The sequence below is a fragment of the Phoca vitulina genome, unplaced genomic scaffold (genome assembly GCF_004348235.1).
Source record: "Phoca vitulina isolate PV1807 unplaced genomic scaffold, GSC_HSeal_1.0 scaffold26, whole genome shotgun sequence".
Classification (NCBI taxonomy): Eukaryota; Metazoa; Chordata; class Mammalia; order Carnivora; family Phocidae; genus Phoca; species Phoca vitulina.
Window position 1 is genome coordinate 8,256,975 of NW_022589729.1, and position 24,806 is coordinate 8,281,780.

Here is a 24,806-nt window from a genome sequence, read left to right on the forward strand (position 1 = left end):
ATAAAATAAAAGTTGTGAGTTTTTTTTAACGAGAGTAGCTTCTATTATGAAAAAAAAAAAAATTGAACCTTCAGTTCTTTAGCAGATTTTTCATTTTATTTAGGAATAGCGAAAGAAAACATTGTTCTTTTAGGTGAAATTACATTTTGTTCTGTGTAAATACACAGATTATTCTGACTTTATAGGAAAAGGACTCGTGTCTCCTTCCTTGACTTCGGTTTTTGGATGCATTGAAGAAGTGTGCACTATAAAACATGTTATTTATATTTAGGAATTAACTTTGGTTAATTGGTTTTTGGAAATATCGCTTGCTCAACACTAATTAAGTGAGCCTCCTTTTTTCACATATGATTAAATATGTGCACAGTTGAGCAATATTTGGAAACAAGAGTCAGTGGTCTGGTTCTTAAGAAACATTTTATTATAAAGGTACTTTTAAAATAGTCTAAAAATTCTCTCAGAGGAACTACACTGAGCCAAAACAAGAGGCCATTCTTACCAGAAAGGAAATGACCCTTTTGGTCCATGCAATGTTGTTTAGCTTTTGAGAATCAACATTTTATTCTCCATTTTAGATCGGAAGCCCTCAAATGGAAATGTCCCTATTGTTCAGGGCTGTTGTTTTTCTTTTGGAAACTCATCTGTGACATTTTTTGTCTCAACTCTCCTTTCAGGTGAGCACCCCTGGTCCTGTCAGCAACAAGAGGATGGTTCACTTTTCCCCAGACTCTCATCACCATGAGTGAGTACGCCCTGATTTTTAGGGTCTCACTGGGGTAGTCTGCGTCTTTCTTGTGGGAAATTGAGAGCTATTGCTAATAAAGGTAGTTTAATTTTGCAACCTTCTTAAGAAAGAGTAAATACCTTATGCCATTGACAGTTATGCAGGAATCCTTTCAACCTGTGGCAGAAATGTAAATAAAGGTTTTTGAATACAGTCATTCTTTTATTTGTGATAGAATGTAAATTTCTACATTTTCATTACATTAAGTAGCATCGAGCTCTCCTCCTACTCATCCCTCCTCTTTCCCTTCCTCCCCACTCTTTCTAAAGCACTAAAGTGCAGAGGAAGTGACTGTTTAGCTCAGTACTGCTCTGCTCCCTGCTTCTGCCCAGCGTGAGCTGTGAAGGGACCAGAATGTATTTTCATTTAACAGTAGAAAGGAGAGTCTAATTTATTAAATAATTCTAAAACTTAAGCACTTGAGCTTTAACTTTGGTGAATTATTGGGTGAATTTCTAGGTGCTAGTTCTATTTCTAAGTATATCTGTATTGGAAGAACTTGAAAACGTTATATATTTTGGGTCAATACCATGTCTCCTGTGAAGGTGGTTGAACTTGAAAAAGGCCGTAAAATGTGGAAAGACATGAATTAATGATTGAATGAATTTTTTTTGGCAAGCAGTCCTGTTAGGATCCATTAGAGCCTAGCTTTTAAATCCATTCCTTAGCCAATGTAAAATAAATTATTGTTCTTCGATAGCTTATTTTGCATCGATTATTAATATAAATATAATGTATATAATATAAAATAATATTTATACAGATTATTAGTTTCTGTAGTACTTATTTTATAGATTACAATATCATAATCTTCCCTTTTAATAGTTTATTTCATTCATTTTTGTTATCCTATAAGACCTTTTCTCTATTGTCTCTCAAACAGAAAGAGAAAGAGTTATTAACTCAGATTGGCAACCAAAAGACTTGTATATTTCCTTAATTTTTGGCTGTGATATGAATCAAGAACTCTAGCAAGTAGATGTAGAGCTGTTTTCAAACCAAAAATTGTATTTGGTAATGATTGTAAATGCACTGAGGGCAGACAGATCTCTTTATCACTATTGTAGTCCTGTCCTAACAGTGCCCTGTGGGCAGTGAATAGTTATTGGGTGATTGAAAACATGAAAGTATGAATTTAAAATGGGACAAATTGGATACTGTCAACTGAGTATTACTTCTCAAATTAGCAGGTATGACCTTCATGGTATTCTCCTAATGTCCCTTCCTCACCAATCTCCCCAGTGGTTCTTAATCACTTAAATAAGATTCTCTGCAGTTGGAACTCAGATGTCACTATTTTTAGAGTTTCCTTAGTTACCCTAATGTGTTTGAGTACCATTCTGTCCACAGTCATGACTAAAATGGAGTCATCTTACTACCTCACACCCTACATGCTGCCAGTCCAGTCCAGTCTCTTCAGTATCTCATGCTCGCCCCATCTTTTCCACTTCCCGCCTCATTATTTTAAATAAGCTCTTTTATCTTTTATATTACTATAGGATCCTAGGGAATCTTTCTGCCTCCGTTTTCTTTTTTTATAAAGATTTTTATTTATCTGACAGAGAGAGAGAGAGAGCACAAGCAGGGGGAGTGGCAGGCAGAGGGAGAGGGAGAAGCAGGATCCCCGCTGAGCAGGGGGAGCCCGATGGGAGACTTGATCCCAGGACCCCGGGATCATGACCCAAGCCAAAGGCAGACACTTAACCAACTGAGCCACCCAGATGCCCTTTGTCTCTGTTTTCTCACTATTTGAGTACATACTACTTACTTCTACTACTTAAGTTCCGTTCCGATTCTTTTATTCCCTACTTATAAACCGCCAGTATTGCCTCTTGACAATGAAGAAGCCTCGTCAGCATATTATTAGACACTCTCCACTCTCTGGCTCATTACCTTTCCACCTTACCGTTATCTCTCCCTCATAGATGATGGTCCAGCTCTCTGGTCTGCCTCTCTTTCCTGAATATGACCTCTACTTCACTGTCCCCTATAGCCTGGGATTTTGCTCCTGCAAGTATTTGGGAAAATGGTAAAAATATTTGGGAAAATATCTATTCGGGCCCTTTGCCTACTTTTGCTATTGAGTTATACAAGCATCCTATATATTTTGGATATTAACCCCTTATCAGATATGTGGTTTGCAAATATTTTCTTCCATTCCATAGGTTGCCTTTTTATCTTGTCAATGGTTTCCTTTGCTGTGCAGAAACTTTAGTTAGATGTAGTCCCACTTGTTTATTTTTGCTTTTGTTGTCTTTGCTTTGGTGTCAGATCCAAAAAGATCATTGCCAGGATCAATTTCAAGGAGCTTATTACTTCCTGTTTTCTTCTAGGAGTCTTAGGATTTCAGATCTTTGTTCAACTCTTTGATCCATTTTAAGTTGATATTTGGGTATGGCATACAATAGGGCTCCATTTTCATTCTTTTGCAGGTTGGCTGTTCAGTTTTCCCAAACCATTTACTGAACAAACTATCCTTCCCCAGTGTATATTCTTGACTCCTTTGTCAAAATTAACTGACTATATATGCATGGGTTTATTTCTGGGCTCTCTATTCTGTTCCATTGACTTTTGTGTCTGTTTTTAGCCAGTTACATACTGTTTTGATGATGATGGCTTTGTAATATAGTTTGAACCAGGAAGTGTAATGCCTCTAGCTTTATTCCTTATCAAGACCGCTTTGGTTATTTGGGGTCTTTGTGGCTCCATACAAATTTTAGGATTGTTTTTCTTTATGTGAAAACTGCCATTGGAATTTTTATAATGATTACATTGAATCTGTGGATTCCTTTGGGTAGTATGGACATGTTAGCAATATTAATTTTTCCAGTCCATGAACATAAAAGATCTATTTACTTGTGTCTTCTTCCATTTCTTTCATTAATATTTTATAGTTTTCAGTGTACAGATCTTTTACCTCCTTCACTGAATTTATTTCTAAGTATTTTATTATTTTTTAAAAGATTTTATTTATTTATTTGACAGAGAGAGAGGGAACACAAGCAGGGGGAGTGGGAGAGGGAGAAGCAGGCTTCCCGCCGAGCAGGGAGCCCGATGTGGGGCTCGATCCCGGGACCCTGGGGATCATGACCTGAGCTGAAGGCAGACGCTTAATGACTGAGCCACCCAGGCGCCCCCTAAGTATTTTATTATTTTTGATGCTGTTGTGTATGGGATTGTTTTCATAATTTCTCTTTCTAATAGTTTTTTTGTAGAAACAACTGATGTATGTGTCTTGATTTTGTATTCTGCAACTTTGCTGATTTTGTTTATTAGTTCTAACAGCTTTTTTGTGATAAAGTTTTTAGAGTTTTCTATTTATATATCAAGTCATTTGCAAGCAGATATAATTTTACTTTTTCCTTTCTGATTTGGGTGTCTTTTTTTTTTTTCCTTGACTAATTGCTTAGGATAGGACTTCCAAAACGAAGTTGAATTGAAGTGTTGAGAGGGGGCATCCTTGTCTTGTTCCTGATCTTAGAGGAAAAGCTTTCAGTTTCTCACCATTGAGTATGACGCTAGCTGTGGGCTTGTCATATATATGGCCTTTGCTCTGCTGGGGTACCTTCCTTCTATAACCATTTGTTCAGAGTTTTTATCATGAAAGGTTGTTAAATTTTGTCAGATGCTTTTTCTGCATCCATTGAGATGATCATATGATTTTTATCCTTTTTGTTATTTGATATGTCACATTTATTGATTTGCAGATGTTAAATCATCCTTGCATCCCTGGAATAAATTCCACTTGATCATTATGTGTTATCCTTTTAATGATTTTGGTTTGTTAATATTTTGTTGAAGATTTTTGCATCTATATTCATCGGGATATTGGCCTATAATTTTCTTGTAGTGTCCTTATCTGCTGGCTTTGGTATCAGAATATAATGCTGATCTCACAATGATGCAGTGTGGAAGTATTCCCTCCTTTTTTATTTTTTGGAAGATTTGAGAAGGATATTGTATTAATTCTTTTTTATTTATTTTCAACTTAAAAATTGTATTTGCTTAGAGGCATTAGAATGTCAACAAAACAAAAAATACAGTTTTTTTTTCTTTTTCTTTTTTTTCTGCAGCTACAGAGTGGTATTGAGTTAACAGAACAGTTATTTTGTATTAGCTGCCTCAGAGACAAGGGAAAATGAGAACAGTACCATTCCTATATATAAATTTGTGGTGTGCACCAACAAGAAGCTGCTGTAAATTTCCGTGCCAATTTACAACCCCCATATTGTACCAGGCAAGGTTAGTGGGTATTGAAAATACCACCAGGACAAGACTATCTAAAGACACATGTGGTAGTATGTTAACCATACAAAAAAAGACACTGTACAGTTTAAAACCATAACTTACACAGCCTTACATTTCAGTTTTTTTTCTTTAAAAGGGAATGAGTTGCATATAAAGGGGGTTAAGTGCTTTATAGACAAGAAAAAACAAACCTGTGCTAGAACCAACTTATTCATCATCCTCTTCTTCATCATCTTCCTCCTCTTCATCTTCCTCATCTTCCTCTTCTTCTTTTTTGTTTATTTTTCAGCCTTGATGACTCCATTTTTTGCCTCAGCAGGCTCTCCCATAGCTGCTGTCTCCCGTAGGCAGTAGTCTCCTTTTTGTACTTGTCTCCAGCCTTCTCTTCATAAAGCTGCTTGTCATCTACTGCAGTTATTCCACTTCTGTCCCCGTTTCTTTGCAACATCACCAATGGATAGGCTGGGATGCTGATTTGGGGGTGATACTCAGAACAAAACAAGAAAAAGGCCACAAGAGTCCTCTTGGGTGCATTGGATGAACTTCTTTTGGTTTCCCCTTAAGGAGGGATATAAGTTTTCGTTTTTCTTTCAACATGGGCCTTTTCCACCTTTGCCATGTCTTCAATTTTTTTCTTATTTAAGATTTTATTTATTTTATAGAAAGAGCGCATGCAAGTTGGGGGAGGAGCAGAGGAGGAGGGAAAGAATTTCAAGCAGACTCTGCACTGAGTGCAGAGCCTGACATGGGGCTCAGTCTCCTGACAGTGAGATCATGACCTGAGGCGAAACCAAGAGTTGGATGATTAACTGACTGGGCCACCCAAGTGCCCCAATTTTTTTTTTTTTTTCATTTTGAAAGACATGGTCTTCTACCTCTCTGAACACTTATTAGAAAACTCTGAGAAGTTAACTGAAGTATCTGGATGCTTCTTCTTGTGCTTCTCCTGGAAAGTTTGCACAAGGGATGCATATGATGGAATTTTGCCCCTCAGCTTCTTGGGACCTTCTTTGCCCATGTTTACTTACTTTTCTTCAATGAGGCACAAAGTCATCCAGGGCCTGTCTGGCTCTCACTTGCCCCAGAGCTGTCTTTGTGGAGCTCAGTGTACTACAATGGCTGTCTATTAGTTCTTCTTTCAATGTTTGGTAGAATTCACCAGTAAAGTCATATGGTCCTGGGCTTTTCTTTGTTGGGAGGTTTTGTGATTACTGCTTCAGTCTCCTTACTAGAAATTAGTCTGTTCAGATTTTCTAATTATTGTTTGAAATTGGTAGACTTCTGTATTTCTAGGAATTTATCCATTTCTATAGTATCTAATATGTTGGCATGTCATTGTTTACAGTAGTTTCTTATGATCCTTAGTATTTCTGTGTTACCAGTTGTAATGTCTTCTTTTCATTTCTGATTTTATTTATTTGAGTTTTCTCTGTTTTTTCTTAGTCTAGCTAAAGCTTTGTCTGTTCTATCTTTACAAAATCTAGCTTTTAGTTTCACTCATCCAGTTCTATTGTCTTTTTTCTCTATTTCATTTATTTCCACTCTAATTCTTTCTGCTAGCTTTGGGCTTAGTTTTTGTTTTTGTTTTTGTTTTTCCTATTTATAGTTCCTTAAGGTGAAAGTTATTTATTTGAGATCTTTTTTTTCCCTAATATCTTAATATAGGATTTTATCACTGTAAACTTCCCTCTTAGAACTGCTTTTGTTGTGGTAAGTGTTCGCATGCCCATTAAGAACTTCCTCTTTGCTTGCTATAGTCCTATAGGTCTCATGGACACCAGCCCCATTGGCACTCAGAGCTAGATGTTTTGGGGCCCCATCCGAGGGTGGGAGTCCTAAAAGTTGGGACACTAGGTATGTGTTCCAAACCCTTTGCTCCTCGGGGAGAAGTTGGGAATTTGGGGTTCCCCCCGAGTATATGGCCTAGTGCCAAGGGTGGGATTTATGGTGAGAATGTGTCTCAGCCTTTCCTACCTACTTCAGTGTGGGTTTCTTCTCATCTGCCCAACATGTAGGAGTCACTCAACTAGTTTCTGGATTTCTCTCAGAGAAAACTGTTCCACGTGTAGCTGTACAAGCGGTGTGTCCATGGAAAGAGGGAGTTCAGTAGCCTCCTCTGTCACCATCTTCATTCCTAGCAGCCCCTTCCTGGTTAGTGAACATCAGCAGGAGTTTAAAGTCACAGACTAAAGTCACAAGTGGCCAAGTTGTTTGTTTAGGCGTTAGGGTTCCTTCAAAAATGTCATAGGTTTCAGTTGTGTTTATGGTTGCAATTCCTCACGTGGAAATGCTACTGGCCTTGATGTTCTTCCTATATCCTTACTTAGCTTTTAGCTTAAAGGCTTCTGCCTTGAGGCCATGTGAAACAATGACCTCCAGAGGGCAGGTTCCTGTCTTTAAGAAACCTCTAGTAAGCGGGTTCACCCTGTTTGTCAGAGAAATCCTACAGAGAGGCACTCTGAGGGAGATCTAGACCAGAGCCCTAGTCATGGTAGTCATAGCCCCATTCAGTCTAGCGTCCATACCTGCTTCCACATAGGAGTTCCAAACCTGATTTTCCCACCTGCGGTTCCCTAATTATGAGTCTTTCCTTAAACTTGAATTGTAAGCTGTAGGCTGAACGTACCTGTTTTAGCAAATCTGTATTTTTATCCCTTTCTTTAGGCCTGCCCCTTACCTGGGTAGAGAAAATGAAGAAGGTGCCTTGTAGACCTTCTACAAGTTTCTTTTGGGGAGACACCATAGGATACAGCTTTATGGGAATTTTATTTTACGCTAACAAATAAGTACACAGTTATTTGCACTACACACACATACACACACACCCAGTCCCAGTTGAGTTAGTACCTTTCTGGGTACTAGCCACTTTCTCAGTCAGTTTAAAACTGACACATTTTGCTTCAGTTTGTCTCTTTCATTGTCTTGGGGAGGAAACTCAATATCTGAAATTTTCCTAACATTTCCTTTAACAGGAGAAAGTTATATAGTTTTCGAGGTAAGTGCAGACATAGTTTAGTTTCCCCAACTTTCTTGTCCAGATAATTAAGTCCATACTTTCATTCAACCTGCTCCCTATTATAAAGTCAGATACATAAAACTGACTCTTGCTGCCACATTCGGTGTCTCATAATAGAAAAAAACGAGGTATTCATACCCTCAGGATATGCAAATAATTTCCAAGGCAATCCTGGTCACCAAGAGTTTTAAGGAAGTCAATTTCCAGATTCCTTTGCATAAATATATACCTCCTTCTTTTCTGAAATCATTAGCCCTGGTTATTTTGCTGATTCTTATTTTTCACAATTGCCTCTCTTCCACTTTGGAAAAAAAAGACACTCCCCCCTCCTCCCCCACCCCCCCGGTCCTACTCTTACTTTGGTACATTGCTTCACAGTGTAAAATCCTTTTGGATTCCAAACAGAGGGACATTCCAAATATTGTGCTGATATTGATGTTGACAGATTGACTCTAATGACCAAATCACAAAGCCTTTTGCAAATTAGGTAGATAGTTTCTAAGTCTTTGTTTTTAGCAGCTGGTAGATTATTAAAAATACTGCTTAATCTAAAAATCATTGTGTGATTTTTGGCATAAATCTCTGAAGGAGTTCAATAATTGAATGACTGCTCTAACCAAATTCTTTTTATTCCCACTCACCAATTTATGTGAACAAGGTTTCTGAGCACTCAAATCGATAAAAATAAAAAGTATGAATAGAATTGATGCTAAAGGGTAATATTCATCAATGGCTACATGAACTAGTTTGGGGGAAAAGATTTTTTATGATGCCATTCCTAATAAAATTGTATTATTTTATGTTTAGGACTATCAAAATATATTTATGCTAGTTTCATTAATTAAATACTAATGATAACTTTTTCAGATCTTAAATAACTTATCAACTAACAGTAGTTATCCGTGTTGACTGACCGATAAATTTATCAAAATAATTTATTAACTCTAGTTTTATAGTCACAGAAATTTAAGAAAATTAGATAGATAGATAGATAGATAGATAAGACACACATTATTGTTGCAGAGGAGTATGGCAAGGTTACTGATAAAAGGCTTTCGAGCATAAAAATATATTACATTAGAATAAACTTCTATGTGACAGTGATATTAAAAATTCATGGAGTTCAAGGACAAAAATAAGCCAGGTAAATTTTCAACTTTTAAAGAAGTGGTTTTCATGGTGTTTTGTTTTGTTTTGTTTTCAAATGTATTGATGGTGGATATCAAATCGGTGATGATACTTGGTTTCCAATGTGTATATTTAAGAGTGGTGGAATGGTTTTCTTCTAAAATATTAATATATACAATTGAGAGAAAACTAATCTTTTGCAAATATTTAAATTTATGGTGAAAAATTTTAGATTTCTACCTAAAATATGTGAGGAGGGTATTTTCTTAACTGCATCAGACAACGTGTACACAAAAATGGTTGAAGACCAGTGTTGTATAGAATCGTTGCGGGAAAAAGTAACAGAATGTTCCACAAATAATGGTTTAAACAAATTGCAGTTTAGTTTACGTACATTACCGGAAGTCTGGAAGTGTAGGCGTTTCCAGGGCTGTCAAGGAGGCAGTGCAGCCTGTAAGGAATCCTTGGTATTTCCCACACAAGTGCCACCAGCCATCTTCTGCACCTTCTGTATTCTCCCTTGACGTTTTTATTTCTACTTGATTATAGTATTTATCACATTATTCTCTAGAGTATAGTTACTATATACGTGCTTCATTTACTCTAGTATGGACCATGAGTTTGCCATGGTTGGAGACTTCATCTTGTTCTTCTTTAAGTTTCTTACAACATGCCGCACAATACCTTACTCATCAAATCATAGGCTCTGGGGTCAAGGTTATCCAGTTCCCTACTGGCTAGTGAGGGAAAGACACACCCCCTTCCTGATAACTTGCACAAAAGCACGGGGAAAGCACAGACTAATCGTCCTGTCATCCCTACTGCAGTTTACCTCAAAGCTGTGATAACTTATCCGAAAGAATGGCTAGAAATAGTCATTAAATTACCAAATATTCAGCAACTCCTAATTGGAAGTAAGCAACAAGTACTGCTTTCATTCAATTAACTGTGATTCTTCTAAGTTAATATGTGTTTTGCTTTAGAAGGTCACCTCGAAAACAATCTGATACAGCAGTACTTAAAATAATTTTACTTCATAGAATTTCAGGCTTAAAAACAGATTCTAATGAGTAAGGGAAAAAATGTTTTACAGGCTCCAACACAACAATGTTTAGGAATTTCAGTTTTGAAACCATGTGGTTATATGGTTGTGTGGTCAGCCAGGTTTAGGGTAGGGCAGCCTAGAAATGACCAATCGAAAGAAGCAGGGCTGCTGAGCTGGGAAGTGAAAAAGGATGTTTTCAGAGTTAATAGAAGGAACGCCCAGCAGGGCACTCAATGTGGAAAAGCATACATCACAGAAAGTTTTCAGCTCAGTTTATGAGAGTCGTAGAAGTTGGTTAATAAAAGTTTGGATTGGGGCACCTGGGTGGCTCAGTCGGTTAAGCGTCTGCCTTCAGCTCAGGTCATGATACCAGGATCCTAGGATCGAGCCCCATGTCAGGCTCCCTGCGTGGCAGGGAATCTGCTTCTCCCTCTGCCGCTCCCCGTGCTTATCCTTTCTCTCTCTCTCTCAAATAAATAAATAAAATCTTTAAAAACAATAAAAGTTTGGATAGTTTCTATAAAAATTATATTTGACAATAACTTCAATTATAAAAAAGACTTACTTATAGAAATTTGGTGAACAGCCAACTTTGCTGCACACCTCAGAATATGGAATCTCAGTTTTAAAGGTAAAATAAGATGTGCTCTGCGCAGATATTGAGAAGCCTTGCAGAGTGTCTTAATTATGAAAGTGTGATTGTTAATAAAATAATACCTAACATGTAATAGTCGCATATTTATATTTTGTATAATCGTATATAATTGTATATATATTGTATAGATAGTCCAGTTGTTAATATATGTTAGGTCTCTTTGAATAGAAAATATTTAGCCCAGATAAATGAAATATTCATCAACTGCAGAAAGGTACACAAAAAGTGACAAGAACCTCAATCCAACTAAAGCAGAGACAGAGAAGAATTTCTGAGAAGAAATAACATGTTAAGTTTTGAAATTCACGTTTAATTATTCTGTTGACTTTCTGAAAATACAAATATGAAAATGCAGAAAATAAAATTAACATATGACTACATTTTTTTTTAAATACTGAAAGCTTCATTTTTGCAGTAAATTTCTATTCACTCTACCAGCCTTTCTGTACTAACCCTAAATGGTTCCAGAATTTTTCCTTTTTTTCCAATCACTTATGAGATACCTGTTTTTAAATTGAGTAAATATGATATATTAATTGATTTTTTTTAAAGATTTTATTTATTCATGAGAGACAGAGAGAGAGAGAGAGGCAGAGGCAGAGAGAGAAGCAGGCTCCCCAAGGAGCAGGGAGCCCCATGCAGGGTTCGATCCCAGGACCCCAGGATCATGACCTGAACCGAAGACAGACGCTTAACACACTGAGCCAGCCAGGCGCCCTATTAATTGATTTTTGAAATGATATTTATATTTGCTTTTATTTCATTTTAAAGTATAGGACATTTACCTGAGGCATTATATGTAAATCAAAACTTATTTTAAATGCAAGTGGGTAACTACCTGTAATCCTATGATGAATTCCTTTATAAAGCTAATATTTACACTTTATTTTATCTTTTGTATAAATATCGAGTTTGCTTAAAGCAAGATTTGCCTGGATTAAAGGTTAGTTCGTTGGGAATACTTTCATACTTTGAAATTTAACATCTATTGCTTTATAAAAGTAAAAGTGGCTTTAACTTCAGATTGAGATAAATAAAATATACTGGATCAATTCCTCCTCTGATTTACTGTGATTCCCTTGGGAAGTCGTTTTAGCTTACAAGTATCTTAATTTTTATCTCTGGAATAAGGATAAGAACAGTCTTTTATGTAAGACATTTTTATAAGGTACTTATGTAAAATACAGAAAAATTATTAAACTAGGTGTAAAACATTTTAGGATGATGATGATGATGATGATGATAATCCAAATGTTTTATTTGGATAGTATATTGTACTTAACAGAGTATTTTCATATGCACCACTCCAGTGTTTTTACTGCCTCCCTGAAGCAGACATAACACCCCCATTTTATAGATAATTTGACTTTTGGAAAGTCACATGGTATATTCTACTCAACCAAAAGTCAATTAAAAAAAAAAAAACAGTGTAATCAGCATCTATTATGTATGATAACACGCTAAAACTGTTGGGGGAACCTGTAAATATTATGCATGAACACTAGTGTATCTACTGACAATTGGGAATAAATAGGTAAGTTATTACAGAAATTTACAGAATAAAAGTTCACATATTACTGTATTCCACTGTGTACTATAGGAGAAGAAAATGAATATTTATTCTAAACACCTCCTCTATTCCAGGTTCTTAGCCTTGTTTAAGCTTCCCAAGGCTATAAGAGAAGTGGGATTAATTTTATTGTATAGATGAGGAAGAAGCCAAATATAATGGAAAAACTCAGATTTTTCCCTCCTACTTTTTCCCCTCCTATATGTCTTTTTTTTTTTTAAGATTTTATTTATTAGAGAGAGAGACAGAGATAGCAAGAGAGAGCACGAGCAGGAAGGAGAGGTAGAAGCAGCCTTACCCCCAAGCAGAGAGCCCGATGTGAGGCCCAGTCCCAGAACCCTGGGATCATGACCTGAGCCGAGGGCAGACATTTAACCTGCTGAACCACCTACATGCCCCTCCTGTGTGTCTTCTTTAACATTCCTACAGAACGCTTCATTTCTGACACTGGCTTTTCCTCATGACAACAAGCAAGTCTCCAGGACACCAACTGACTGTCCTGCTTCAGCTCAGTTTTGCCACTAGGTTCCCAGAGATAGCATCAGATGGCACAAGCTGTGGGTTGTGGGTTGAGTCCTGCGAGACTGCCCTGCCCCCTAATGCCCCACATCTCCAGATGCCCCTGCCAAGCCCAGGCTGTTACCTGTGCTTCTGACCCACCAGATACAAATTGGAGGTTCCATCAACTGCCTCCAACTTAGGACACCAATTGGACTTTGGCTATAAATCAGAGGTCCCCACATCATATCACCCTCCTTGAGTTTATTTAATTTGCTCACAGAATTCAGAGAAATGTTTTATTTACTAGATTACCAGTTTATTATAAAAGAATATAACTCCGCAACAGCCAGATGGAAGAGACACACGGCCAGGTATGGGAGAGGGGGTGTGGGGCTTCACGTCCTGTCCAGATACATGCCGCTGTCCCTGCATCTTCACCTCTTCCCCTGTCTGGAAACTTTTCGAACCTTGCCTTTTTGGATTGTTATGGAGGCTTTATTACGTAGGCATGATTGATTAAATCACTGGCCTTGGGGATTGATTCAACCTCCAGCCCTCTCCCCTCCCCAGAGGTCAGGAATTGGGACTGAAAAATCCAGCCCCCTAATCACCTAGTTGGCTCCCCTGGCAACTAGCTCCCAGCCTCAGGTAAAGTCCAAAAGCCACCTCATTAACATAACAATGTGTCACTCTCAACCCTTGGGAAATGCCATGGGTTTTGGGAGCTGTGAGCCAGGAACCATGGAGTAAGACCAAATATATCTGAGAAATACATTTTGATCATCTGAATAACGAAATATGTATTCTTCCTCTAAATCCCAGTGTTGTACCCACACTCAGAAAATGAAAGTAATTTGTCACAGGTCACCTAGCGAGTAAGTGCCAATGCCAAGCTTCGATCTCTCAGATTCTAAAACCCGTGATGTAGCAAGCACACCAGGCTGAACCTCCTGGGTTTACTTTTGCAGTTTAGTGAAAGAAGTGAAGGCTCCCTTGAGCATAGTTGAAGCATAGTTTTAGAATTGACTTTTTGTTTCATAGGAAAAAAATGAATGAACGAGGAGTGTCTTTACATCCTGGTCATCTGGTCCACAGAACATGAGACCCCAGGAGAATCTGGAAGACCACCTAAGCCAGTGCTGTTATTCTTCTCATTTCGTAGAATCACTTGGTGCCTCTAGTTGTTAAAACTCTGCCCTATATCTCAAGTCATTCATTTATCCATCCATTCAGAAAATATCTGTGAGGGCCTAGTATGCGCTGAGTGCTGGGTCTGTGGTAATGAACAGGACAGCATCGCTGTTCTCACGGCGCACCCTAATAGAGAAAATAGACACACACATAAGTGTGTACTTATATACTGACACGCAAATGCATTATTGTATAGTGAGCTAAGTACTCTAAAAGAGAACTTTTTTAAAGAAAGATTTATTATTTATTGTAGAGAGAGAGACAGAGAGTGCGAGGCAGGGGGAGAGGGAGAGACTCTCAAGCAGACTCAGCGTTGAGCACAGAGCCCACCGTGGGGCTTGATCTCACAACCATGAGATCGTGACCTGAGCCAAAACCAAGAGTCGGAGGCTTACCCGACCGCGCCACCCAAGTGCCCCTCTCAAAGAGAACTTTTAAAAAAAAGAATTTGAACTAGACATGGAGATAAGGAAGGCTTCCTTAAGGACCACAGCCCGAGATGAAACTTCCAAGAATTAAGGGAATAGTGACGAGAAGAGCATTTCAAGCAGAGAGAATAACTCTGTGTTCAGACAATGAAAGGAATGCTAGTGAGTAAGCACAGAATGTGAAAGAGGGAGTATTCGGTGAGACAGGAGGAAGGTAAGCAAGGACTGATGATGCTAAGCCTGGTGGGCCATTTAGGGATTCTTTCTCCTAAGAGCAGTGAAAAGCAGTGGAAAGCCCCGTCAGACTTCAGTTTCCTTTTGTTTATTTGTTTGCTTGAGGTAAGGGTGTGGATAACTAAATATTCAAAATTTGAACTTCAAAACATCACTCTAGCTCTGCAGTATGATAAATGGATTCAAGTTAGTAGGCACAAGAAAAGTTGAAACTTGCTGATGGTTTGAGTATGAAAAAGAAAGGTGTCCAAGCTGAGTTTAGTTGTCCATTGGAAGGTTGGTGCTGCCATTCACTGGGCTAGTGAACTAGCTAGATGAAGACTCGGTTTGTAACAAAAAGAATATTAGTGGTATTTATGCATTTGTTAAAAAACATAGTAAGCCCAGGGGCACCTGGGTGGCTCAGTCGGTTAAGCGTCCAACTCTTGATTTCGGCTCAGGTCAAGATTTCAGGATCGTGAGATTGAGCCCTGTGTTGGGCTGGTTAAGATTCTCTCCCTCCCTCTCCCTCCCCCTCCCCCTCTGCCCCTCCCCACCCCCACTCTTGTGCACATATGCACGTGTGCGTGCACATGCACACTCTCTCTAAAAAATATGTCTATATAAATATATAGTAAGCCCATTACATGTTAACATAAATAGCATATTTTTATGAAAACTAATGACATTTTTCGCCCCCAAAATTAGAACGTGCCACTGTTTGCACCAATCACTTCAATGTCTGGCTTAATAGATGACAGCTTGGATTCATTGCTGCTTCCCCTTTTAACCTGTGGTGAGATGTTTTGGTTGAAGCATATGAAGAAAATCCAGCCTCACACAGATACATAGTAGATAAGAAAAGGAAGGAGTATTTTAATAGCCTTTTCATTTCAGATCATTGTGGATATTCTTTGATACGATACTAAAACACAAAGAGTGGTTGTTTCTCAAAAGTTAATTATAATGTGTAATCTGAAAACATATCAATGATTTTTTTTTCTGTTCTATTAAATCTGCTCTTCTGTCTTGAACTCTGAATGGATCACTTACACATCATGATTTAGTAAATCATACATTGGTCATAGCAGGGGGGAAATATATTAGTCAAGTTGTCTGGGTAACTGCAGTAAATAGTTTGTTTCTAGTTGGTAATTAATCAAGATGTCATTTACAGATACCAACAGTGTCCATTCCACATCAAGGTAGAATGTGACCTGCCAAAGAGCATCACCGTCTGTGAGCTTGAGAAGTGTTCCAGTAGGAGCAGAGACAAATCCTATTAATGTAGAGGCTGTTTATTCCCAGGTGTTAGTACCACAGAGGCTAGAGATTACATAGAAGTCTTAGGAAATCTGCCCTTTTAATGTGTCTTGTCCTTCTGCAGTATGGTATGATGGATGCACACTGTTGGCAAATAGCCTAATGTCTGTGCCTCATTTCTGCACCTGGAATATGTGAATAACCTTGTAAGATTTTAATGAGGATAGGAAATAATACACTGTCATGTGTCAGAAGAGTGCTTGGTAAATAGAAGTACTCAATATTATTGTTCTTGAAAAAACAAATAGCATTAATAATAACATTGGTATCATTCTCTGTGGGCTTTTAGTGATTTATTTGCCACAGTGTTCCTATTTCCTATTCCTTGATGTTTACGAGTCATTTTGATGCAGAATACTGCCAAAGGACTAGGCACACAGCTAATCACAACTCCCCAGTTGTGAAGTTGAAAAGGTATCCCCAGATGGGTCACTACTGAGGATCCAAGGAGCAGCTGAAGCAATGTGGGTGGGTCATTCAGGGCAAGGACAACACGACAAGGGAAGGAGTCAACTGCGCAGCGAGTTCTGTATTTCGAATGTTGTTGTTGAACTTGTTCTCAGCCAACCCAAGTTGTTACCACAATGGAAGGAACAGGTTCAAGGTACCTCCCTCCAGCTGATGCTTTGTGTGATTGTTCCTGGGGGCATAGCCAGAGGATATAATATTCTGGTATTTTTAATGTTTTTTAAAACTCCAGCAATCCAAAGGTCATAATTTGTTGTAACGATGCTATAATTAAGTTGTGGTAAATGATAGCATTTGAAGATTTTATAACCAGAATTGATTCATAAAATGAATACAGTCCCAGCAGTTTATGTTAACATAATTAAATGGAAATGTAATTCTGAGTTTGCTTATTAAATTGAAAATTACTGGTTATGAGCACTCTTACAATCCTGTCAAAATTGGTGTAAGTCTAGAATTACATGAAACATCCATTAAAATAAAGCATATTTAAGGCTCCGTTGCTGGTGGCGAATACATTTCTTAAAGCACATGCAGACTGATCACGTGAGAGCATGTGCTTTTAGTTAGGTTCTTGCTAACTCCTTTTCTCTTTCCTCTGCAGCCATTGGTTTAGCCCTGGCGCTAGGACAGAGCATGGCCAGGTAAGGAACATTCTAATCCAAAAGGAAGTTTCTTAGTCTCTTTCAAATATTTAACTATCTCCCTTCAAGGTAGTGGATCAGCTCTATGAGAAAAGATACAAATCCCAGCTTATTTAAAAAGGAGTCGATTGCGCTAGTGCTTAATACACTAACCAAATGAATCATCCTCAGTAACCATCAGAATGCTCCCTTACCACCACCGTCCCCTGTCATGAATGTCACCTCCACAGGCAGGCTGTGGGATTCACTTGTTTATAGGACTTCACAATTTATATTTGTTTTTCACAAAGTTAAGGTAGCAAGATAGTACATATGCTGAAGAAATTCATTTGTGTTAAATAAGGTCAGCCAGCAAGAGAATATTTTTATTTTTGAAGTTTAGAAGGTGGTAATAGTTTCTTACAAGTTTATGTTATATTTTTCCATGATTTTTTTTTATTGCTTTACTAGTATACGTGGCAGCACAATGACTAGTCACCTTAACAAGAACTTGACATTCATTTTAGTGACCTTTACATATTAAATGAGTCCTTTCTTTCTTTTTCCCTTGAATGTATTAGTTTTCTCTCTGCAGCATGCTATGGTAATTTCGTCTTAAGTTTTTGATAAGTTTTAAAGCATATGCATTTTAGACTTGGCATCCTTGTTGTTTTTTTTCATTATGAGTTATAAAAGTTATTAAGTGGGCCAAAAATATGGAATGTAAGAAATAGCTTTACATACATGAGAATGAAAAACCTCACATCAACAGGGATCATTTTCTGCAAAGGGTAGGTAGGTAGGTAGGTAGGTAGGGAAAGAGGGGGCTGTACTTTGTAATGGTAATTGGTAACATTAATATATTCGTGATGTTTTATTTCTTAAGCTGAGCCACAGTTGGTTGTGTATACCATAGTTCCTTTTACTTATAAAAGGAAGGTGCTAAATACTTCATTATAAATTATACTAATTTCTTAATACACATGAGCCTAGTTAAAGAAAAATATCATGTAAATTCAGCTTTAATGGTATTTTGTAAACTTGCCCTTTTCCATAAGAGTGATTTTCCCCTTTAAAGATACTTCTCACATTAATAAAATAATATGGACCACTATTTCTAAAGAATAGATTATCCCAAAATACAATTTTTTAAAGCTCCTTTCCTACCCTTTAGAAATACTAAAGTAATGTTATGAAGTTGTCTTTCATATCACAGTATAACTGGTTGCTTCCAGCCAAGCTTTTTTTTCCTGAAGTTAACAATCAACCAATGCTAATATCAAAAAGAGAAGAAAGTTGAGCAATTCTTTATTGTTTTTAATTTTCAAAATCTTTCTGACCAATTTTTGAATCTGCCTTTTGTTTAAACTTTGATACATGATTTCAGATTTTTGTCTTTAATGTAGGTCATTAATTAATGAGTACAGTTGATTCTTGTTATCTACCGTAGCTATGTTCTATAAAGTCGATGTGAACACTAAAGTAGCAAATACCAAAACACTGCTCCTAGGGAATTACAAGGTTAGGTTCCTGAGAGATCACAGCACTTTCATTTACAGATCAATACATATTCTTGTTTGATGTGTGTTTATGTTTAATGATACCTTATTTAATATATATATATCATTGATTCTGAATACCTGAAGAAAGCTTGTTTAATGCACGTATTTTCTCTGTAAGGTCCCTGACAGTCTTGCACTTAGGAACACTTCAGCACCTCAGCTCTATACTTGGGGGCCATTTTAAATGATAAAATCAAAAACGAACATAAAAACACAAAAAAACATAGCACTAAACAGACTACAATAAAAGATACTTGTTTATACTATGAGAGCTGAAACACGAAGCAAAGGATCGACTTGTCAGGCCTCAGCTGAGAGCGTTCAGAACCGCTGACCCAAATTTTTACCACTCTGTGCATGTCTGTGAAGGACTGCAAAAGTGCCAGAAGTATTGATCTTGGCATTACCAAGAAATTTTAGCAAATAGGCAATTTGTAAATATGGAATCCATGAATACTGAGGAATGACCATACCTGGGTGTACATATACAAACCACACAGAGACCACTTACATTTTGAGAGATACAAATTTCTTAATTCCATGCAAATCTAACTCTAGCGCAGTAAACTTTGCTAAATAAATCTCAATGCAAGTGATAAAATGCAAAACCGTGAAGAAATGTAAAATCCTCCACTATGTTGTTGAATGAATGACTGTTAGCATGCATGCACACCTTTTCTTTTTCCCATACCAACTTAGTAACATAAGGAAAGGATAACATTACTGCCACTTTTTTTGACATCCCACCCCTTTCTACTTCCCCTGTCTTACAGTTCCCCTCTCTGTTCTTCAGTGCTCTATCCCATGTCCATTGACCCCATGCCTACTTCTCACTCTTTTATTACACACTCAGTAAATAACTATTATTCATCAGCCATTTTCTATCAGATACTCTCTACGAAAGAAGGTATTTAGAAAAACAACGTAGCTTTTCGCCTGTGGTAGTTATAATCTGGGGCAGGAAAGCAATAATGACACATTTGTTGGAAAATGGTTGAGAAAACCACAGAGAGGGCAGTTATAAAGGCCCCAGAAGAGAAATAAAGTCAGTTCAGAAATGGAAGGAAGGAGAGAGAGACAGTTATGTGAAGCATCATTTTTTTTTTTTTTTGGTCTTACTTAATTCTCATTTTTCCTCTTTGAAAATCTAATGATTTGACATTTTGACTGAATTCACAAGTATCTTAAGGAGTCATAGACAACAGTTTAGATATTACTTAGTTGTCCCTTTAGGGTGAGGACACTGAGAACCCACGTGTGAGGAGACTTAAAATTCTTCTGTAGACGTTTGAGAAATTACTGAGAAGTGGCTGCTAACAGAAATACTCCTGAGCAAATGCCTCTGAATATCAGGTGGTAAAGAGAGGATTGCTGGGGAAGAATTCTGCTCTTGGCTTCTTCTCTTGTGTTAGGGATTTTAAACGTTTAATAATCTTGTAAAAATATTATGAAGAGCCAAAGAAATTCCCAGCTTCCTTTCTGATAGGAAGGACCATCATCCACAAGGAATACTTCTCTTCCTGGTTTAATTCAGTAGTTTTAAAAATTGTGAACCTTTTGTAAACCTCACACTGTACTAGGTTTTGTGTTTATAAATTTTAATGTAATTCTTATATGAGTCATTTTTTAATATACATCTACAGGTCACTAATCAGGGAATTGTGTCTCCATCTGGCCTAAGTCCAGCAATCTGAAAGTTGGAAGGTAAGAAGCACTTCGCACCATATTCAGAAGTTCTGTTATTAATCAGAGTTGACGTGGTTGAGTCAGAATCTTGAAAATTGACCTCACTTGTGACACTGATAGTAGTCCAAGGAAACAGAAGAATTATCAGTAAGAAGAGTGAGTAATTTCTCAAAACCTGATGAGCTACTCTCGCTTAGTAGAGCAGAGCTCAAGGATCCTTGTGTCTTTGACCATGAACTCATGACCTGACTTGGCCCCCTACCCCAACCCACCCTGCCATCCTTTTTCTTATTCTTTGGGGCATAGCAGAAATGTGTTGAGAATTTCAAATATAAATACATGTTTTCTATTCTAATAACATTCTGGATTAATTTTTTCTCCTTTGCCCCTAAAAGATCTAGCCTCCTCTGTTAAGTCACTGGATTCATGACCCGTAGATCTGAGTTTGTATTTTTTTATCTTGGGTTGATTTTAAATTTGCAAAGATGCACCTAGATTTATAGTTTTATTGATAAAGTGAGGAAATTTGTGATGGCTTTTTAATATAGAAGCATATGTATTAAATAATTCTGATATTTGTCTCCTTTTATATACAAAGCCCATCAAAACTATAAATTTGAGGAAGAGAAGAAATTCTTATAGGAATCTCATAGAAGGAGCTCTACATCAGAGTTCAGAGAAGGCGCTATCTCATTTAAGTTGATCCAAGTGGTAGCCTCTCTGAGAACTATCCAGACCTAGTAGGTACAGCCTAATATTTATTTTGGTCATTATAGTTGCATTTTCAAAATTAAACTGTAGAATTCTTTTATTTCAGAACGTTGTGTTTGGAATTTTGAGTTCTTTGCTGTAACTGTTTTAACACAAACTGCAGAAACAGCGTTCACGTATCTGTCGTTTATCTTAAAATTAGAAAAGTTAGTTAACCGCTACTATTAATTTCAGGTGGATGTAGAGATTTTATCATCTCACCTCTGGCTATCTGTGTCACAAATGTTGGTTTGTATATGTTTTTAAAAGGCACTAGACTTAGAAATGCCAAAGTAATTAATTATTTTTATTTTCAGAAACAATTTCGTTTTCATGGTACGAAGTGTTTCTAAATTGAAACACTTTCAGATTAATGGACTTAAGATAAATGGTTGCCATTTTCTAATCATAGTAATAATGAGATAGTGCTTCAGCTACCTATCAGATACTAGATCTCACTCCCTATTTCTTTATTACACTTATTCAATCATTCATTCATTCATTCAACAAATAGTTATTGAGCACTAAAACTCTACCAGACACTGTGCTGGACTGTGGAGATGCAAGCAGAATGAATGACTCGAAGCAAAGGGCCAAAGGTGAGCGAGAATGTGGTAAACACCGCAAACTAAAAAGTTCAGTATGGCGGGGATATGTAATTTAGGAAGAAGGGGGTTAGAGACCATTACCAGAGGGGAGGTGGGTGGAAGGATGGGTGAAACAGGTGCAGAGGAAGAAGAGTGCACTTATCGCAATGAGCACTGAGTAATGTATAGAATTGTCAAATCATTATATTGTACACCTGAAACTCATAGAACCTGTATGTTAACTATACTGGAATTAAAATTTTAAAAAAGAAGAAGAAGAAGAAAAAAAGTAGGAAGGTTAGGTTGGGGTAGGAGGAAGCATAATAAATTAGGAGTTGAGAAATGTAATCAAATTATGAAGGGCCATGAAAGCCTTGTACAAGATTTGGGGTTTATCTGCAGAAAGTAATGTAACCAGATCTAATCTTAGAATTACTGGCTGCAGTGTGGAGAATAGAGTGGATAGGAGTGAGTCTGGAGGGAGGCCATTGCAAGTAAGAGAAAATGATGGTCTGGACTAGGATGGTGGTGTTGGGGAAGGAAAGAAGGAGATATTTAAAAGAAATTTAAGATACTTAGTTAAGACAGTCCTAAAAGAATAAATAAATGATCTAACTACATTCTTGATGATCTGATTAAGTTCTGTTTCCTCTCAAAGATGGCCAGATATCACTAATAATTGATTCCAAATAATGTCATTAAATAGTTTAAAGCAGTTTTTTATAAAAAGGTATTGATACTGGTCAGACAATACCCACTGACAACCAGGCTCATTAATTATAATCATAATGGTAGCGTTTGAACCGTTTTGCTCAGCACTTCTTATGTTTTGGTCATAGCACTAAGCATTTTACCTGGTTTATCTTGTTTAACATGGCAACCATATCAGTAGATAATACTATTTCCATTTTACAGATAGGCTTGGGGGTTAAGTACTTAGCCTAAAACTACCCAATTTGTAAATGGCAAATCTGTTATTAAAACCTAGTAACTTGTTAGTTACAGGCACAGCTGGGATTAGAACCTAGCTCTATCCTGCATTAGTACTTCTAAGATTTCTGTTTTTGTTAGGGTTAATTTCTAATATGCTGTGCAACTTCTTTTTGGCCCAGTCTTGTGTATAATTATATTTCTGCATAAATAAGATAAGCTACAGTTTGAGCGAACACACGGTAAAGAGCATTGACTACTCGGAGTTTTTTTCTTTCCAATTAGTTAGGATAAAGCAAGTGTGAAAGGAAGTGGATGGTGAGGCATTTTGAGGAGGCAATCAAATGTATATACATGCTTTCTAATTATATATTTCCAAGCCAATAATTTCTTTGAAAACGAATGTTTTAAGTGTGTTTCTTTACCATGTTAGGCCCGTAGATACAGAGAAAATATTAGATCTTTCATGTCAGCGTAAATGACAAAGTCTCAAAAAATTCACAGCTGAACGCAATGGTAAAGGCCATTGGCAAGAGGTTATGTTACTTTAACCAGGACTACTCCAGAGAACTAGGATAAAGACTGAGTTCTAGAACCTCCAGCTCTGGCTGTATTTTAACTGCCTGTCAGAGCGGTTTCGCTGTCAGGGAACCGTTGGATTGGCAGCCCTTGCTAACACTTTTGTTACAAGAGTGTCGGGGGCATCTTTAGTAAGAGTAGTGGTCTTTGTTGTGAGAGAAACCAGTAGGGGGAAAAAAAAGTCAACGCAAGTGCGCAAATGGTGTCCCTTTGCGTGGGAGGAACACCCTTCTACTTACAAAATAATATAATGAAAATATTTTTGTTTCTACAACTTTGTCTTAACACTTTGTATAGCATCAGCTTCTGAGAGATAACCGAGCTGACAGAGGACACAAGAAAAACTGTTCTGTGAAAACAGGCAGCAGGTAAGCCATTCAGAATCACTTCTAATTCTGCTCATTAAGTCATGTGCCTTCTTTTTCCCCCACCAGTATGAGTGGATGAGTTACAGCTGAGTTCCCTTTGAAGTTGCCTTCTAAAGAGCCAGTGTGAAATATTTCACCCATTGTTTATTAGAATCTATTTCAGGATTGCTAGTAATGAATAGAGAGATGGCATTTTATTTCTGTTTTTAAAAAGGTGGTGAAAAATAAAGAGTGAATTTTTGAAAGAAAAGAAAATTTTTGTTTCTCATAACTAATGAATAGTAGGTCAAGATTTAGAATGATGATTTTAGTTTTTCATTTAAAAAAGTAGAATTAATCTTTTTCCCCTAAACTTACATGGTACTTAGACCTTATGAGAGAGCAACATGTATATTCTAATGTATAAATGAGTCTATAGAAAATATAATCTTCTTAAGAAGTGCTTCTGGGTTCTTAATCGTTTTATATTGCTGAGTCAATGTTATTTTTTTTTCCTTCAACAGAAAGAATTTGTCCCAGTCGGTTGTTTTAGATGTATATTTTCAAATTTTGCATGTGGTGTTTCTGAAGACTTAATTTTTATTTAGATGAAAATGGCCATCAGAATATTGATCAGAACTACCGCCCTGGGATTTACACTTAACTCAATTTTTAACAAGATAACTGACCTCAGATAAATAGCATCCCATGGTTTCCCATTGGTAGGGTGCTAGCTGCTGTGCTGAACTTTCCCAAGCAAGCAATAGAGCTTCAAGGTATAATGTTGTACAAAGTAACCTCAACTGAGAACCCGCTGGATCTCTGAAGAAGCGAATGTAAATTGTATCTAAGCATGCCTACCTAATTTAGACAATCAAAAACTGTCAAACATATAAGTTGACCATCAGTGATAGTCAGCATAAAACCAATGTATTTACCGCTAAGAATGTCATCTCCTAAAATTAGAACAATAATCTGTATAAAATGTATATAGTTTATAAATAACTATAAGTGAAATATTTATAGAAATAAAAAGAGCAGGCAACAGCTCACTATTGGAATTAATCAGGCAAAATGGAAAAAAAAAACCATGTAATTGTTAGAAATGAGAAATATGGTTGTTAAAGAGATAATTAGTGAAATGGAGATGTGGCCAAAGAAACAGACTGGAA

General features: G+C 37.1%; 1 protein-coding gene and 1 pseudogene across 3 annotated transcripts in view; one reads left to right on the forward strand and one right to left on the reverse strand.

Annotated features, from left to right (window-relative positions):
• Positions 1-24,806, forward strand: part of GPATCH2 (G-patch domain containing 2) — a 175,877-nt gene that overhangs the window by 105,853 nt on the left and 45,218 nt on the right. For 2 of the 3 annotated variants that reach the window (XM_032422451.1, XM_032422452.1), the window contains exons 6-8: positions 675-742; positions 17,175-17,214; positions 23,585-23,655. In XM_032422451.1, coding sequence (XP_032278342.1) covers positions 675-742; positions 17,175-17,214; positions 23,585-23,655 — 179 coding nt within the window. The remainder of the gene's footprint in view (positions 1-674; positions 743-17,174; positions 17,215-23,584; positions 23,656-24,806) is intronic. The other variant, XM_032422453.1, reaches the window with a different exon arrangement.
• LOC116643570 lies at positions 4,807-6,529 on the reverse strand (annotated as a pseudogene).